General features: G+C 31.5%; 6 protein-coding genes and 2 non-coding genes across 8 annotated transcripts; 3 read left to right on the forward strand and 5 right to left on the reverse strand.

Annotated features, from left to right (window-relative positions):
- Positions 1-42: 42 nt before the first annotated feature.
- On the forward strand, positions 43-1,827 carry MCM10 (Mcm10p; the record flags this gene model as incomplete). Its single annotated transcript, XM_004181520.1, has 1 exon — positions 43-1,827. The coding sequence occupies one exon, from the start codon at positions 43-45 to the stop codon at positions 1,825-1,827; it is 1,785 nt and encodes a 594-aa protein (XP_004181568.1).
- A 405-nt stretch (positions 1,828-2,232) lies between these two features.
- On the forward strand, positions 2,233-2,622 carry PCC1 (chromatin DNA-binding EKC/KEOPS complex subunit PCC1; the record flags this gene model as incomplete). Its single annotated transcript, XM_004181521.1, has 2 exons — positions 2,233-2,273; positions 2,394-2,622. The coding sequence occupies 2 exons, from the start codon at positions 2,233-2,235 to the stop codon at positions 2,620-2,622; spliced, it is 270 nt and encodes an 89-aa protein (XP_004181569.1).
- A 279-nt stretch (positions 2,623-2,901) lies between these two features.
- Positions 2,902-5,820, reverse strand: DNL4 (DNA ligase (ATP) DNL4; the record flags this gene model as incomplete). Its single annotated transcript, XM_004181522.1, has 1 exon — positions 2,902-5,820. One exon carries the CDS (start codon positions 5,818-5,820, stop codon positions 2,902-2,904), a length of 2,919 nt encoding a protein of 972 aa, XP_004181570.1.
- Positions 5,821-6,342: 522 nt separating this feature from the next.
- Positions 6,343-7,395, reverse strand: TBLA0G01050 (uncharacterized protein; the record flags this gene model as incomplete). The annotated part of the gene is made up of 1 exon (XM_004181523.1): positions 6,343-7,395. The coding sequence occupies one exon, from the start codon at positions 7,393-7,395 to the stop codon at positions 6,343-6,345; it is 1,053 nt and encodes a 350-aa protein (XP_004181571.1).
- Positions 7,396-8,192: 797 nt separating this feature from the next.
- Positions 8,193-8,265, reverse strand: TBLA0Gtrna2R. Its single transcript has one exon. It is a non-coding gene; the product is annotated as a tRNA-Arg (tRNA).
- Positions 8,266-11,206: 2,941 nt separating this feature from the next.
- On the reverse strand, positions 11,207-11,855 carry HMRA1 (Hmra1p; the record flags this gene model as incomplete). The annotated part of the gene is made up of 3 exons (XM_004181524.1): positions 11,207-11,236; positions 11,303-11,599; positions 11,658-11,855. 3 exons carry the CDS (start codon positions 11,853-11,855, stop codon positions 11,207-11,209), a joined length of 525 nt encoding a protein of 174 aa, XP_004181572.1.
- A 1,377-nt stretch (positions 11,856-13,232) lies between these two features.
- On the reverse strand, positions 13,233-13,304 carry TBLA0Gtrna3D. The gene has a single exon. It is a non-coding gene; the product is annotated as a tRNA-Asp (tRNA).
- Positions 13,305-16,624: 3,320 nt separating this feature from the next.
- TBLA0G01080 (uncharacterized protein) lies at positions 16,625-17,596 on the forward strand (the record flags this gene model as incomplete). Its single annotated transcript, XM_004181525.1, has 1 exon — positions 16,625-17,596. One exon carries the CDS (start codon positions 16,625-16,627, stop codon positions 17,594-17,596), a length of 972 nt encoding a protein of 323 aa, XP_004181573.1.
- Positions 17,597-18,287: the final 691 nt, after the last annotated feature.

Raw genomic sequence — 18,287 nt, forward strand, 5'->3', positions numbered from 1 at the left:
GCTTATCATTATTCTAAATTACTGTGAGTTTCAAAAACAGTTATGAATGATCCTCGTGAAGTTTTTGAAAATGATTTGTTTGATAATATTTCACCAGATGAAGATGAGGAGTTAGAACTGCAAAAGCAAATAGAGCTGATAGAACGCCAGAAACGTGATCTTCAAGAAAGGCTGGAGTACAAAAGGAAAGTTAGTCGTGCTGTGGATCCAAATTTCATCTCGACAGAAGGAAATGTAGATGCTACGAGTGAGTCGAGAATCCAGGTCCCAGGTTCTCCAGAAAAGATAAAAAGAAAACATACACAGTTGGCTGCCACACCCGTTACTAAGAAAAATACAGGAATACAGGATAATCCTAATGAGCTCAAGCTGAAAAATCAAATAGAACCCGCAAGTGTTCCAGCAGGGTCTACAGCATATTTTATGAACAATTTTGCTTCTTCAAAAAAAGTTGAGGCTCAAAAGATTCAAGACTATGAGACCTTAATGAGTGCTAGAGTTCATTCATTTGGTAACTATACTAATTTACAAAAAGAAAGTCAAATAATAAATGTAGAGGAAAAGGAAAAATACTCAGGATTATGGATCAGTAGACGGTATTTGAAGGAAGAAACTATTGACCAACTTTTACAAGATATAAAAATTCTTCGACTGAATAAGTTGTTTGCTAAGATAAGGCCACCAAAATTTGAATCACCCCAATATTCCAATTGGGTCGCTGTCGGTGTTATTACAGAAAAGAGTGGCTTTAAGCTAACGTCATCAAACACTCCTAGGAAATATTTTAAATTTACCATTGGTGATTTCCAACAAAATATATCAATCTTTGTATTCAATCGAGAAGCTATTGCCAAATATTATAACCTACGTGTTGGGGATATCATTTGTATACTAAATCCGGTCATTGCACCATGGAGACCATCTGAAGAAAATGGATATATTAAATCATTTAATTTATCTATTCAAACCAAATATGATTGTATTATAGAGATCGGTAAAAGTCGAGATCTAGGCTGGTGCAACGTTCCTGTTAAGAGTAAGGGTGGAAAACCGTGTGGTACTCCAATTAATAAAACCAAAGATAAATGCTGTGAGTTTCATAGAGAAACTGAATTTAGAAATGCGGCTGCTAAAAGAATAGAATTAAATGGTTCATTTGCACTGGGTGCACCAACAAAAGCAGACACAAATCCATCATTATATAAGAAGAAGACCAATAACATATATTCAAAAAATCAATTTAATGTTGTTCGAAGGAGAAATGCTCGTAAAGAAGGGGATTCTAAATTGCACAATAGTAATTTTAGAAGCACAAATATTGCTAAAGCCTTTTTTAATGATGAATTTCAAAACCCGGATATTATTAGCAATTTAGATAGCAAACGACGTAAGTTAAAAGACGCAAAAAGAGATTCAGAACTAATTAAAGAACTAAATAAGACATTAACTAAAGAGGATAATGTAAGCAAGAATTTAGAGGGAAAATCTAAGGAAGATGTAAAAGAAATGAGAAATATTACAGAAAATATTATGCAAATTGGTATGCTAAAAAACATAGGTTACGACCCAACTCATGGTAAGATGAAATATTTAATGAAAAAGAGTAACGGAAAAGATCCTTCATATACAAGTAATAGAAGTAATGCAGTAAACGATTTATTACATTTTAAAAAAGATAAAGTTAATTTAAAGCCATTGAAAAGTGATTTACTTATGAAAAAAAGAAAAAGGGATGAAATTTGGAACGAATATTTTGGAGACCAATCCAAAAGTAATAGGGACATCATATTGAGTAGTGGTGATGATAGTGATTTAGAAATTGTCTAATGATAATATTCAAAAATAATAAGATGTTAGGACTACTACGCTTACGATAGGTATTAGCCGCCTGCTTTTTTTAAATGATAAGACAAATTACGTTTAATATTGTGATTTAGTCAATGATTAATATAACTCTATAATACATATAATAATTGAAATTATAATCATTTACTGGCTTGTAAAAGCCTCTAAAAATTTCTAAAATTTTCTATACAACAATGTTAAACAATTTCCAATTAGAATGGTGGTAAGAATTCGGACTTCCAAAAAACAGCGAGATGGTAATGAAATATTTTTACATTGAATTTGGAAATCATTTGAAAAGAATGGAAAAAATAAATAAAATAAATAGTTTCTGTAGGGCGAAGAATAAACCAGCATAGGCACCACCATTACTTATATTTCAAGGTTATGAGTAAACGGGATAATAATATGCAAATGGAACACACATTGTATGTCTAATTTAACCAAATCTGCTATACTATTTCGAATATCTAGCCACTATTACTAACAAATTTGGTATTGAATTATAGTGAAATTCTGTCATTTTCATAATATTATTACCTACACAGGACATTAAATATACCATTCGCAACAAGCAAACAAGCTGATATAGCATGCCAAGTACTTAGACCAGATCCCATTTTAAGACCACAAGATTTTCAAGTTAAGTATACTTCAAAAGGAAATGAACTAGTAATGGAGTTTCAGAGTATAGACGATAGAGTTTTGAGAGTTGGCGTGAGTAGTGTTATTGATAGTGTTAAAACAATTATTGAAACATTTGACGAATTAGAGTAAACTTATCTCTCATAACAGCCATTTAATTATAGAAATCCTTATTGATACTGTGATGCTGGAAGAAAATAAATTGTTACAATTATAATGAAATAATTTCAATTAAATATACTATAATCAAAAGAAGTAACCTTTGTAGCCAGCTCTATGAAATTATCTGTGTGCTCAACCACTGGCTTTCTTATAAATAATAATATATAGAGATATTCTTGAAATTATTAGTTGATGACCATTAAAGCTATTGATTCATTTTTTATTTTCCCCTTCATATAATATATTAATTTATAAAATAGGATAATCTTCTGGTGAAAGTTGGTATCCTGCTTTAATTGATTCAGTGATCCAGGAAACATTCACGGCACGGGGAATTGGCTGTGGGAAATTTGCATCAACATATTGCTTTACTAACTTACATCGAAGATCACCAAGCTTTTTATTTACTAATTGTGATCCGCAAACTCCTACAATAATATTACAATCCTCTAGCTTTGTTACCAAAGAACCACCATATAATTTAATTTGAAATATAAGAGTGTCACGGTCACCTAATAAAATATCCTCTTTAATCAAGAAAAATTTACGATTGGTAAATAAAAATATTGGTATAGAGTCCACTCCTTCATCCTTATTAATCAGAAGTAGATTACTATTTGAACGATTTACCTTATTAATATTTGAGTCAAGCAATTTCAATAATTTCGAATCAATAAGTGTAGCTTCATAACTATCACCAAATTTATCTATTCTATCCGTAGCTATAGCTAACAACTCATTCGAGACGAATAAACAATGTGCCGGCTCTAGGGGCAAGATAACTCCCGCTTGAAGACAATCGAACAACCAGCTCAAATTTATTACGTCATAGCCTCTTCTTACAAGATCTGTGCACTCGATTGTAGATTTGGAACTCAATATTCTTAGCTTTGAAATAGTGTAGGTTTTAGCTATCACATTATAGATGACTCTTCCACCATTTTTTATAATTAAAGAGCAAATATCTTCTCTATCAATACGTTGAGCATCAGAATCAGGTATATAGTCTGATATAATGTAAAAGTATAGTCCATGAAATAAATCTGAGATTAGACGCAAATCAGTACCATTTGGAAGCATACCTGCTGGTGAAATAATCTTGCTCTTCTTTCTACTATAAGATCTGATCAAAGTTTGTTTATTTTTATTCTTTTTTTCATGTCTCTTAATTTCATTATAAGTTAGGTCATGCAATGTGTAACAAGAAGTCCAATCCTTATCTTGACGGATTTGTCTACAATATCCACCATATAATGTGCATCCAGTCGCATATTTATATTGGGTTTGGTCTGTTCGGTCAAGAGATCTAGCTTTGATTTCTAAAACCACAGAATCCTGCGGATAAATCCATTCTACCGGTTTCTTAGTTCCAAATTCTAGAACATCTATTGGCGGCGTTTCATTATTGTAATTTTTCCAAGCACCTCTAGTAATGCGATTGATTTCCTTTAATTCGTTTTGTGATAATCCATTTGCAATTGTACAAAAGGATATTACTTTTTTAATCCCTTGAGATGGCTTAGTATCTAAATCGTCATCACCACTATCGGATATAATTTCAATCTCTGATTCTCTTTTCATATTTTCACTTAATTCTTGTTTCTCCTCGGTTACTAATATACCACAAATTAGACAATCTTTTTTACCAGAATCTCGTCCAATGACGATTAAATCCATATTTTCACCAAATTCTTCTAAATATTCTGGTTTAACTTTAATCCAATTGTTATGTCTGGCATTTGGTATATATTTAGATATATATTGTTTTAACACAATACCTTCAGATCCTACACTAATAGCTGCATCAAGTCCTTTCTTGATTTGTATACTATCAGTACATCTTATAGAACTCAGGATTTCAACATAATCTTTATACGGGGTTAAAACAGTATTTAGAAATTCCTTTCTCTTAAACAATGGTAAATCGATTAAAGAAGACCCATTTAAATATAGAATATCAAACACCATAAATAAAGGATGAAATGAGTCATTATCAATATCCTTTTTATTTAACTGTGATGAAGCACTAGATTTTACTAGACCAAATGGTAAAACCTTTTTACTTGTGCTATCAAAAGTAACCATTTCACCATCAAGAACACATTCTTTCACGTTTTTGTGCAGCCGTAAAAACTTAGCAATGGTTCCGGCAGATTTATCATTTCCATAAAGGTAAGTATAATCAGTACCATGCCTGCTGAAAAATTTTACTGTTTCACCGTAATTCATGTAATGTAGCTGAATCCTTTCTCCATCCATTTTTTCTTCAATGAAAAAATCATTGTTAAGTCTATTTGATATTGTATCATATGATAACATCAATCTTTTTGCTAATTGTGGGGCAAATATATAACCTACTTTAATTGATAAATCAGAATTATTAATTTTAATGGAAGGATTCCATAATTTATTTGATAGGGTACGTAAATCTGATACAACACTCAAATATTCTTTGGAATCTGGATGCCATATTTTCAAAAACATATTTTCAAGACTTCCAAGTATTTTATTCTTTACAATGATGTCAAAAAAATATTTTAATTCAATAAATGTCATATTTTCTAAACAAAATTTGAATGTTTCTACTTGTAATAAATTAGAACGTTTCTTGTTATTCCAATTTTGACGATTAACGACCAAATCATCCAATATTTCGTTCAATTTATCAATTGATATTCTTTCAACTTGTGTGACTTGCGGTTCATTTTTTCTCTTGGAAATTTCATGAATACAAAATGTAGCTAACGTTTCATAACGATCTGCTTTATATTTCCAACGAATTAATCTTCGTTCCACTACTGAATTCTTGGGTAATTTTAAATATGAACAGATAGCTCTAATCAAAGTGAGATCTTTAATATTATAAACTCTACGATCTCTATAAGGAAGAATTAATCTCAATGCAGGGAAAATATCATCACCTATAGTGGTTCTCCATAATTTTATAAAATGTGTTATAGTATCAAAATACCTTGTAGAAATAGGTTTATTTGATATAGTATTAGCGGTTTTATTTTTGATTTGTTCTCTAATTTTATCTATTTTAACAAATAATTCATCACATAACCATTTGAAATCAGGTGAGGGTGCAAAATTTTTTGGAGTTGTGGCTGGGCTTTCCTTTGTAGTTGTACTTACTGGTATTATTACTTCGTTTGAAGAATTCATGTAAATATAGAAGAATAACTCAAATATTTGATGTAGTATTTAAAGTTGTGCTTCGTAGTTTAGGTAGTAAGTAAAATTGTTGTGAAGTTTATTGACAAGCCATAAAAAAGATGATTTGTTGATATATTTTTTGTTTTACTTTTTTCTGTCGTTTATTTTTTTTTTAGTTTTCATTTTTAAAGGGAAGTAAAATATTGCTATTGATCAATTAATGATCGGAATTATTTAACTTTTTTGAATTAATTTGTTTGTTTGTTTGTTTGTTTATATATATTTTTGATTTTTTTTAAAAGGCTTTTTTAAATATTAGATGATTATAAGCATATAAATATATCTATGTATATGTGTATTTATAATAATACTTTGTATGTATCATAATGTATGGATGTTAGTTTAATTTAATAGTTATTTATATAATAAATTTGATAGGAATGAAGAAATCAGTACTGGAACGGAAAAGGCAAGAAGAGGACGTTCTGTTATTCAGTGTAATCAGCTGGAATAAACATAATTCTAACAAAACTAATTCTTGTCAGCATCTTTACCGGCATTAGCGCTACTGTTAGCGCCATTGGAGTCAGCACCAGCACCAGCACCAGCACCACCGAATAAGTTGCTAGCCATTTCTCTAATGGCTGGGTTATTCATGAAATCGCCCATACCTTCACTAGAGCCTGAACTCAAGTTTTCAGCCATCTGTCTGATGCTTGGGTTTTGCATCATGCTTTCCATTTGTTCCATGGCTCTTGGGTTAGACATCATTTGTTGAGCAGCTTGCATGATTTGTGGGTTATTTAAGAAACTACCCAAACCACCACCTAACATGGAAGCCATATCTGGCATACCACCAGCAGAGGCAGAAGCAGAGGCAGAAGCACTTGGAGTGGCACTCTTTTCAACGTTTAAGGATTGTTCGACTTTTTTCTTCGCAGTTTCATAATCTCTCTTCATAATATCAGTAGCTTTATCACCATCAACTTCTAAAGCTTTCTTATAAGCTTCCAGAGCTTCTTGGGATTTACCTTGGGCGAATTTGGCAAAACCTAATCTAGAGTAACCTTTAGACCAATTTGGTTCAACTTTAATGGCTGATTCAGCATCCTTAATAGCTTCATCGTATTTTTCTTGTGAAGAATATGCTGCTGCTCTATTAGCATAATAAACAGCCTTTGTTGGGACCAATTTGATGGCAGCGTTATATTTTTCTACAGCTAAATTATAATCTTTAGCAGCCATAGCTTTATTACCTTCCAATTTTAAAGCTTCAGCTTTAGCAGCCAATTCCTTATCTTCTTCTTCATCTTTGTCGGAGATTGAAACTTTGATATCTTCTGGTGATGAAGATCTTCCCTTGGCGTTTGTGGCGGCATCTAATAATTCAGTCAATGATTTGCCACCAAATTTAGAGGCTAAAGTTGATTTGACATCGTCTTTTTCAAATTCAAAGGCTTCAGTTATACAATCAATTGCCACGTTTAAAGAATCAGCATTATCAGAAGAAACAGCCTTTTTTTCAATAGCAGTAGATAAAAAATCCACTAATAGATTGGCAATATCTTTATTGGAATAAGACATATTTATAATTGGTAAAAATCGAAGTAAAAAAACTATTTGATATATATCAAGGATAAGACCTAATAAGACTTATAAAAATTGTAATTATAAAAAATTATTGGAATAATGTGGCAAAATTCCTACTTTTAACTGAAATTACATTAAGGAAACGACATTCGAATTATATATTATTTTGCTCAATCAGTCAAATCGGATTGTCCAAAAAGTAATTTTCAGTTTGAAATTTTCCAATCAAAATGGCGAAAATTCTTAGACGGACTGAAATTAGAAAATGACTGAAAATGGTTGGATGCCAGTAATTTGATAATAAAGAAGAAACTTTGCTATGAACCGAGAAAATCCAGCTGGTATAGTTAATGTATACTAAAGATAATTTTTTTATTGAACACAAAAGTATTGTTTTCTTTTTTTTTTTGTTTTTTCAGTTGAATGCGGGGGGCAGGTAGAGAGGATGATGATGATTATGATGATGTTATTGTTGGAAATTCCATAAAACAAAACGACCATAGAAAGAAACTGTGTTAGATTGGATAACATGTTTTAACTCTTAATCGAGTTCTACGACTAATTTACACTTCAATATTTTCTGTTTTAAATTCTTTTTTTTTATATTTATTTTCATTTTTGACTCATCATTCTGTTCTTCAAAATACACATTATCTTTATTTTTTTTTGGATGAATATATATCATTAGTTACTTACCTAAAATTAAATAAGCTAAGTGGATAATAAATACCACTAACTTGATGACAAATAAAAAGGTCACGTGACCAATAAAAATTTCATAAAAAATAAATCTTCCCCGCCAGGACTCGAACCTGGAATCTTCTGGTTCGTAGCCAGACGCCGTGACCATTGGGCCACGAGGAACAAGATTTCTTGAAAACTATTGTAGACGAGATCTACCATCCTCCTTTAAGAAACATAGGGTTATCAATATAAAATTACAACAAAAACTGTTGTAGACGAGATCGACTTTATACTCATCTACAAGTTGCTAACTAGAAATTGTACACAACACTGAGCAGCTGCCAGTTGCATACCTGTGAATATCTGTTCGATGCACAATCTCTACTAGTTAGCCAGCATTACTCAAACTGTGCACTCCTACCCTTGTAAGTAAGTTTATAAACAGACCAATTAAAGTAAAATGGAAAAGCTAGCGTTGACCTTTGAAAAGTATTTAAAGGCCAGCTTTTTCAGACTTAAGACATAAATTTATAGTTCTTTTATATAGTTATTTAGTTTAAGAAGAACAACAATTATATTCGTAAGTTCGAAGGATTAACTGGTGTTAAGTTAATAAGATGGTTAAGTTAAGTTTTGGTAGTTACTATTTAAGTGTATTGTACTCCTAAGTTGGTTTACAACAAAAATAAGGAGAAATAGTATTATTCTTAAATAAGTACTAAAGTATGATGTTTTGAATCTCAATTTTATTTAAAATTGGGGTATAATGTTAAAAAATTAGGATAAAGTTGACTATAATTCTTAGAAAATTGATATATAATGTTGAGTATAAGAGATTCAGACATTGGAATACTGTTAGCTAAGGATTAGTAGCATATTATAATAATTTAAGTATAGAAAACTGAAAAAATTTCTTGGTGTGCAAACATAAGGGAAATTAGAAAGTATAAAAGAAATTCTACAGAAATTGTAATTTTTTAATTTAATTAACTAATATAATACTCTTTTTTCAATTGTTAAATAAATACTATATCTATATAAAATAGCCCGGTTTTAAATATTGTAGCAAGAAAACATTAGGTACCGATAACTACGACAAAAAACTAGTAGTAAACTAAAATGTAAAAATTTCTCTCTCATTGGAAAATCTTAAAGAAAATAGACTTTTTCTTACTTTAGTACACTTACAGTTACAGTTACAGTTACAGTTACAGTTACAGTTACAGTTACAGTTACAGTTACAGTTACAGTTACAGTTACATTTACATTTACAGTTACAGTTACAGTTACAGTTACATTTACAGTTACATTTACATCTATATTTACATATATGCATGAAATGGCAAATTTTCAAAATTTGAACTGTAAATTGTTTACAATTTGATAAATAAGTACTGTTTACACTTATATGAAACAATGTAAATAAAATTTAACTCAAAGGAGGTAAAAAAATTCTCTTTAAAGAAGTTCAAGTGCTTAATATGGATGATGCACTGTTTTTTCAAGAGGAATTCCTACAAATCAATGTAAATCCAAAGTTTTGTCTCTTTAGATGCTTCAAAATGAAATTTTTGATTGGACTTTGACCTATTGTCTTGTCAGTGATTCTAGAGAAATATTTTCATCAACAACCACACTCTCTTCATATTCTTTCCACCCACCTATCGATAGCCTTGTTTTATTTACATCTATTTTAAGAAATTTTAGTTTTTCTTGCACAATTATTTTCATAGTTGATACTTTCATTTTTGCTAGATACCTTCGCACGAAGATAACCAGTAATTCTTTGATCAATATTGACAATAAGTTTTGTAAAGAATGTTCTAATACAGTTGAGCTGTCTAGAGATTATGACCTGGACATACTAAATAAGTAACATTGGTGCCTGTTGACCAAAATAGTCAATACTAACAAGAAAATGTTTGATGCATTTTTTTACACAATATTTTGATATTTTGATGTATATTTATACATGTATATAAAAATATTTGTATTTTTTTTTAGAAACGCGACAATTCAATTTCCGAATTCGAATATTTTCGTGTCCGTGTTATTTTTTTTGGTTTTTTTTTTTTTGATGTAATTTTCTACATGAATTGTAGAAAATTCTTTGTATCGGAGAACAATATTTTTGAAAAAAAATTTTAAACAATAAATATTATTACAGAACAAGCAAACCAACAATAGAACTAAAACTCTATGAAAATGAATAGACACTACTATTATGAGTAGACCATATGTTTATTACAATACTTCCAAAATTTAGCGAGCATTATCGCATATTGCAAGTTTGAGACCCTTAGTGATAATTTTCATAATTATAGGTTACAATATATGCTGATAGTTGCTAATATTAGCTGAAAGTGAGTAAAGTTTCTTTGCAATTACATACAATTTGGTAGCAAAAATCAAGCATCTTTATTAGCTGCTGGTTGCAATATAATCGAGGCAATACTATAGAACTTTGCCGTTGCTAGTTCACTTTTAATGAGAAAATCTCGAGAGACAAGTTTTTCAAGTATATTCTACTTCATTACTAACCTAATCTCAGAGATAGTCTAACATATTAGTTTCTTTTTCTTTTCTTTTTGACATACCCCTTATATCTGAATCTCACTAAGAAAATTTTCAGGTATTTACGATAGAAAATTATATCAAGATAATAAGCACTTATACAACCAACACTAGGCTGCTAATCAAGGTTATTAATGGACAAGTGAATCGGTTAGTTTAGAATATCACGTGTTTTGTCACTTATATGCCAAAAGTTGTAAACACGTGTGATATAACAATTTCCATTTTAGGAAAAATTTAACCGCCCAGCAAAATATCAGTTTTTTTTTGTTAAGATAACATGATCAAGCTCAAAGAATCATAGATGCTAGCACAGTAATCCGTAACTGATAAGCCGGATGGAATAGTGTTCAAGGTTTAATGATATGCAAGGCCGAGTGGAAGTGACACAATTACAAGAGTAGATGCATCTCCCTCTCGTAAGTTTGGCCTAGCCACTCCACAAACCCACACTTGGGCTTGACAAAATTATACTCCTGCGACAATAAGTCTGGTATTTTACCATGACAAAAAAAAGAGGAAGGCTTTTTTCCGAAGGCCATGGATATCATTTCGAGCGCATTCGTTTGTTTATAAACTGGAACACATGTTAGTAAAATGTAAACAATAAATAAAAAAAAAACAGAATAATACTTGTACATACCCAGACTCTCACTTGTATTGGAGAGATACCACATTGTTTTGCTACTGCTTCTCTTTCCTTTGAGTTTAATGTATGTTGTTTCTTAAATACTCGCTCTAGAAATTCTTTGGCTTCCTTAGGGAGTTGTTTCCTAGTACTCGATGTAAATACGTGAGTCTGTGGATTTATTGGTTCCTTACAAGTAGCTTCAGGGTCTAGCCTGATCACCATTTCATCTACTCTACATCGATAACTTTTCTGTATTTTGGTCGTTAGTTGTTTCTTGGTAGTTTTGTTTAACGTTGTTCTGTCGATGCACTGTTTAATATGTTAGTAAAATGAGTTATGTTATGAGATACTCTTGCATAATACATACTTGTTTTATCCTTTCAAAACTATTCTTATAGTTGTCATACATTATTCTGATATTTCGATCTATTTGGTCTGGTTCATTATTCATTTCATTATTAAGGACTCGACCTTCTATATTGGTGATATCTTCTTTCTCACAAGACTCTAAAAGTTCTTCTAGAGTTTGACTTAACATCTGAAGTCTCTTTTGTTGTGCTGACATTCTTGGTATCTATTGGTTATATGTTTTACTTATTTTCTATGTTTTCTTAGATCCTTATTGTCAGAACTAGTTGTCATTTTTTTAATGTCGTATCTGAATATTACGCGGGCCTACTTAACTTGCGATGAGCTACGTGATAAAAAGATGGTATGTCACAATATCCCACACTACTAACCCCAAATATAGTTTTTGACAAAAACAATCAAACACGAACCCCTTGGAAAAGAGGAAACCGAACTCGTCACCACAACCGTCCAGCTGTCCACCGTCTTGTCCAGCCTCGTGAAGGAGGCCAGGCAGCTCCACCGCCTCCACCACTCTCAATCCACCCACAACCCACGCGTCTTCAACGTCCTCACCCAGCACATGATGTCCAACTCCAACTCAACCTCCACCTCCCCCCACTCCAACTCACTCCCAAACTCACCCTCCACAAAAAAATCAACCACACCCCTAACAAATCCCTCACCACCCTACTACTACTCCTCCTCCTCCCCCAAATCCCTCTCCCCACCCCTACAGCACACTCCCAGCCATCGTGGCCACCGCCTCCCAAAACATACCCTCATCCCCCTCGAAAAATGGTTCCTCCACAACAAATCACACCCTTACCTACACAACTCTGACCTCCAAGCCCTCACAACACAATCCTCTCTCTCCAAAACACAAGTCAAAAACTGGATCTCCAACCGCCGTCGCAAAGAACGCCACTCCCTCAAAATATCAAACAATATCGCTTCCCTTCTACAGAATGATACCAACAATCACTCCCAAAATCACAAAAAAAATCCCCCTCTTTCTTCTCCATTATCTTAAACTCCTTCACAACAACCTCATGAAGCCGAATTATGTATTGTTTTATATTGTAATTTCCCAAGAATTTTCTGCCAACATAACAAGAAATTAGATATTTACATTCCCTAGATTACATAATCACATAAATTATTGCCACAATAGGAAGCCAATTACAGAAGATAAACGGTATTTGAATAACATAGGAAAATGCTCTCATCGAAAAGTACAAATACTAATATTTACAAATATTGCATTTACCACTTAAGACGAACAACTATATAGTAAGAGCAAGAGCAAACATATGTATACAATATTTACAAGACACATTCTTATTTCAAAGAATGTATTACTGATTAAGAATTTAACACTAGCGTTAAAATGTTTAAAACACTATTTAAAGGGCAGACAATGTTTACAAATATTTCTCAGTATCACAATGTGATCCGGCCAAAAAAAAGTATTTAGATATCTAAATATTTACTAATATTTGGTTAACCAGGAAATGTAAATATCAACATTAATATTTATTAGGAATTGCTGCACCCTGACACCCTCAATAACAAAATTCTTGAAAAAAATTATCTCCTCGACGGGGAATTGAACCCCGATCTGGCACGCGACAAGCGCCCATTCTAACCATTAAACTATCGGGGATTTATTTTGTTATGTTCTGGGAAAACAATACATTAGTACAATACAATATACTAGATTTAACAAATAATCACAAGTGTTTGAACTTACAAATATATTTGTTGTTTCTTTTAAACTAAATAACCTTAGAAAAGAGCTATAAATCTACTGTGATTCAAGAGAGTTAGACATTGTTTTTCAGTGTTTAAGATGTATAGTCGATTACTTTATTTACACATATATAGTAAATAATATAACTAAAATGAATATTTGTCTTAAATAGTGTTTTTCGACATAAAAGAAAAACACATTTTCAACAATAAGCCACGTGATAAAAAGTATTTTACCACTCTATAGAAAATAATATAATCATATTCCAGCAAAATCTATGACTTATAGTCTGACAAGCTGGCCTTTAAATAATTTTCAAAGGTCAACGCTAGCTTTTCCATTTTACTTTAATTGGTCTGTTTATAAACTTACTTACAAGGGTAGGAGTGCACAGTTTGAATAATGCTGGCAAACTAATAAAGATTATACATCGAACAGATATTCACAGATATGCAACTAGCAGCTGCTCAGTTTTGTGTATAATTCCTAGTCAGCATCTTGTAGATGAGTGTAGGCTCGAGCTCATCTACAGCGATGTTGGTATAATATTTCAGATTACATTTAGATCAGAATGATCTTAATTCCTTATATATGGTATATGAAGGACTACGAACTATACTTTAACCTGCCAATAAACAAGGCCAGTTTATATACAAGTCTGAACGGTTAGAGAATTCTATACTGAGACATACTGTATATTAAAACATATAGAAAGATAACACATATTGGATCTTGATGCATACCGGATGCCGCGACATTCTTTGATCTGATACATATGAACAGATCACTGGCTGTTATAATACAACAGTTTGTTGTACATGCACCTATGAATAAAATACAAAATAATAACAACTGGAAACGAGACTTCTGACTTAAGCGAATTTAATTTTAGCTAAGTTGGATGACTTTCAAACTTACGAAAAATGCTTGTCTTCCTAGACTATATATTGCTTATAGAACGAACTATAATTCTATGTATAAAGATTGAGAAGCTGGTCCCATTTATACTGTTGTAAAATAGACCAACTTCTTTCAATTAGTTAGTTTATTATTGTAATTACTTTATCAAGTAAGGATATATAATCATGGAAACTAATTTTTGGTTAACTTGAACTATGCATAATTCGATAACATTCTGGTATGCAGCTAAATGGTTACTTAACGATTCATAATTCGATATTATAACTTGTAGACAGTTATGGGTAAAAAATGTCTACAACAGTGCCTTTATATAAAAAAAAATAAGAAAATGATGACTTACAAAGATACCTTATGGTGAAAATTAGTATTACCTGAAGTAAACAAAGCGTTTTATTAGTAAATTATAAATTTAAAGATATTTGAAATTTAAGAAAAACACCAACAAGAGCCTAACCCTATTTATACGTTTGTGTCACTAGGACAACCCTCACTAATTACTATAAGGGTTTATACTTATAATCATAATTAGATATTTAATTGTATTAATTTAATGCCAATTAATTAATTATAACAATAATTAATATACCAGATTGTAATAAAAGGGCAAAAAATAGGCTTATTTTATATAAACTGATTGGTTTCTAATGATATATAATATCTAGTACAATGCAAGAGGAAGCTCTACAGTAAGTTTAGTTTTGAAAATAAAGTTATTAAGCAATAAAGTTATTAAGCAATAAATAAGGCGATTTATAAAATGATAAATATAAAATTTAAAATATTTAAAATTATAAACTAAATTATATCAAATACTTTTCAACACCGGATATTCTTAAAACCTGAAAAAGTTTAAGTTTTCAAGATCTAAAGTTGAATTTCAGACTAGGTGTAAATTAACCTTGATCCAGAAATTATAGTTATACACAACTTTCATTTATATAAGAATAGCTACTCCATTTAAAAGAAGGGAATACTTTGGCAAAATGAATATCCCATTTAATATTATTGAGCATACCTCTTATACAATTATTTTTTTATACAAGTAGGATTTATCAAAATAAATTAACCCTATCTTATTTAAATATTTACATATTTCAATGTTTAATTTTTAACAATAAGTTTAAGTAGCACAATGGTTTGAGAAGATCTCGTTTCTATCAGGCAGTAAAATTCAACTGAAAGATAAGGTGTGTAACAAGCCTTTAGAATATTTCTATATTTAACAGCATAGTTTGATCTTATGGGTGCTCCATTGTTGAAATAGTAATGCCTTCACTATTATGTTTTTCCCAGCGTCAAACTATGATACATACATATGAAATGTTTATAGAGCTAATCAATATCTCTAATATTTATACTTTTTTTTGTAAGCAAAACTTAGCTATTACAAAGATAGCGTTTCTGTATATATGCACTACTACTACTAAATATAGTTGAATTTCTAATTTAGTGATCCAACCTTAATTATGATTAAGTTAAGCTGTGTTATTCAATTAGATAGTTAAACAAACAAACAAACAAATAAATAAACTGGAGAATACATACAATATAACTCGATAAGACAAGAAATCCAGCGTTTAACTCTTTGCCCCGATATTAAGTAAGCCGTGTTTCCCAATTAAAAGTACCAGAAAACAAGTAAAAAGGAAATTGGTTCTTGAATCAGAAGCATCTAGATCCCCCAGTGTTTTACTTCGGCTCAGCTGAGATTACAAACTCAAACGTCCGATGTTGCCCCAGATACTTGTTATGATTCGATCTTATTTAGTATTTTCCTATATAATGCATGCTTGATATTTTAAAATTAGATGAAAAAATACAAAACTAAAAACAAAAAAAATTAGACAACATCTCCAATCTTGTATGTAGGCAAATATCACCAGCATTCTATGACACGGCTGGCTACAGTTAGCCATCTAACCTTGTTTCAACTTTTCAGTTCCTTTGACTTCATACTCATCGATTAATTAATGTTTCCAATCTTAGGTTTAAGCTCAGCATTTTTATTTTTCGGAATTCCTATTCGGGCTGGAAGCACCAAGCTTAAAATGAAAAATCCAGATATGGATATACATTGCGCTGGCCCTTTTTTTTGGAGCGCGGGAAAATTAGATGGGGGAGCTGGCATCTAGTATGTAAAAGTGATGCAACTATTTACATAGATCAAGTTTTTATGAGAGTTGAAACAGTATAAATACAGGAGATTCTTAGATTTTGAGATCCATATTTCTATCTCTTCTCAATTCTAAAATAAATCATCAGAACAAACAATTTCTATCTTTATATTCTCCCCTTTCCTCTCGTTAAAAAAAATGCAATACAAAAAAACTTTAGCCGCCGCTACTTTAGCTTCTTATGCATTTGCTGCTTATGTTCCGTCCGAACCATGGTCTACATTAACACCATCTGGTAAATATAGTGGTGCGATGTCTGATTACACTGGTTCTTTTGGTATTGCTGTTGTCCCATTGGCAGCTTCCTCTACCGCAAAGGCTAAAAGAGATGCTGTTTCTCAAATTGGTGACGGCCAAATCCAAGCTGCTACTACTACTACTGCTATGGTTATTCCAAAGGCCACTGCTGCTGCTGTCTCTCAAATTGGTGACGGCCAAATTCAAGCTACAACAAAGACTGAAACTCTCAAAGCAACTGCAGCTGCTGTTTCTCAGATTGGTGATGGCCAGATTCAAGCTACCACTAAGACTGAAGCTCCAAAAGTTACTGAAGCACCAAAACAAACTGCTGCTGCTGTATCCCAAATCGGCGATGGTCAAATCCAAGCTACTACTAACACCGTTGTTCCAAAGCAAACTGCTGCTGCTATTTCTCAAATTGGAGATGGCCAAATCCAAGCTACTACTAAATCTACTACCATTACTCAATTAGCTACCTCTACTCCCTCTGTTACAAACTACAATTCTACTTCCTCAGTAGAAACATCTACTTCTATCCCTTCCTCTGAAGATAGTTACTTTGAATCCCAAGCTTGCAAAAATAACGGTACTTTATCCATGACTTTAAAGAACGGGATGTTAGCTGATTCTAAGGGTAGAGTAGGTTCCATTGTTGCCAATAGACAATTCCAATTTGATGGTCCACCACCACAGGCTGGTGCCATCTATGCCGCCGGATGGTCCATTACTCCACAAGGTAACTTGGCTATTGGTTCTAACGATATCTTTTATCAATGTTTGTCCGGTAATTTCTACAACTTATACGATAAAACCCAAGGTGCACAATGCTCACCAGTACACTTACAAGCTGTCGAATTGGTTAATTGTTAAATTTTCCTTTAAGCTTCATACAATTCACGTTTCATTTATTCCTTTGTTGTTCATAATCTCTCTGCATTGACGGCCGAAGCGTCTTAATACTTTTCTCTCGCATAAGAAATTAATTCTATATATTCTTCCTCATTTTTTTTAAAGCTTTTCGAAAACTAGATTATAAATTCACATATTTATTTCTAATCATAAGCATCGTTAATTAATCATATATATCTTTTAAATAGTTCAAAAATAAAGTCTTAGTTCTCTATAAATCTACTAACCAAAATAATATATTTCGAAAGATCAGTCAAGTATTTAACTATTCAATCAAAGTTGCAAAATTTTTTTTTTCCTTACTACTTGTTTCCTTTTTTAAAGGAACCTTCATATATTCCCGGTTTAGGAAATTCCTTTGTCGGGTAATAGTCCCGAAAGAAAAAAGAAAATAGGAAAATAGGTTTTCAAAAAATTTGATATACGTGTGATTTTATTCTAGTAAATAGTTGAAAAATTTACATATTTCATACAATTTGATAAGTATTATATGTCTATTATTAATAATTTTTTTTTTCAATCTTGTTAAAGATCTGCAAAAATTTAAAATTCCTAGAATGTAATTGTATTTTAAAAATCAGATATCAAATTCTAACGATTAAAAAAACCTAGTAAGAAGAACAAATATTTTTCCCCCCATAAATATGTCAAT

The sequence above is a fragment of the Henningerozyma blattae genome, chromosome 7 (genome assembly GCF_000315915.1).
Source record: "Henningerozyma blattae CBS 6284 chromosome 7, complete genome".
Classification (NCBI taxonomy): domain Eukaryota; kingdom Fungi; phylum Ascomycota; class Saccharomycetes; order Saccharomycetales; family Saccharomycetaceae; genus Henningerozyma; species Henningerozyma blattae.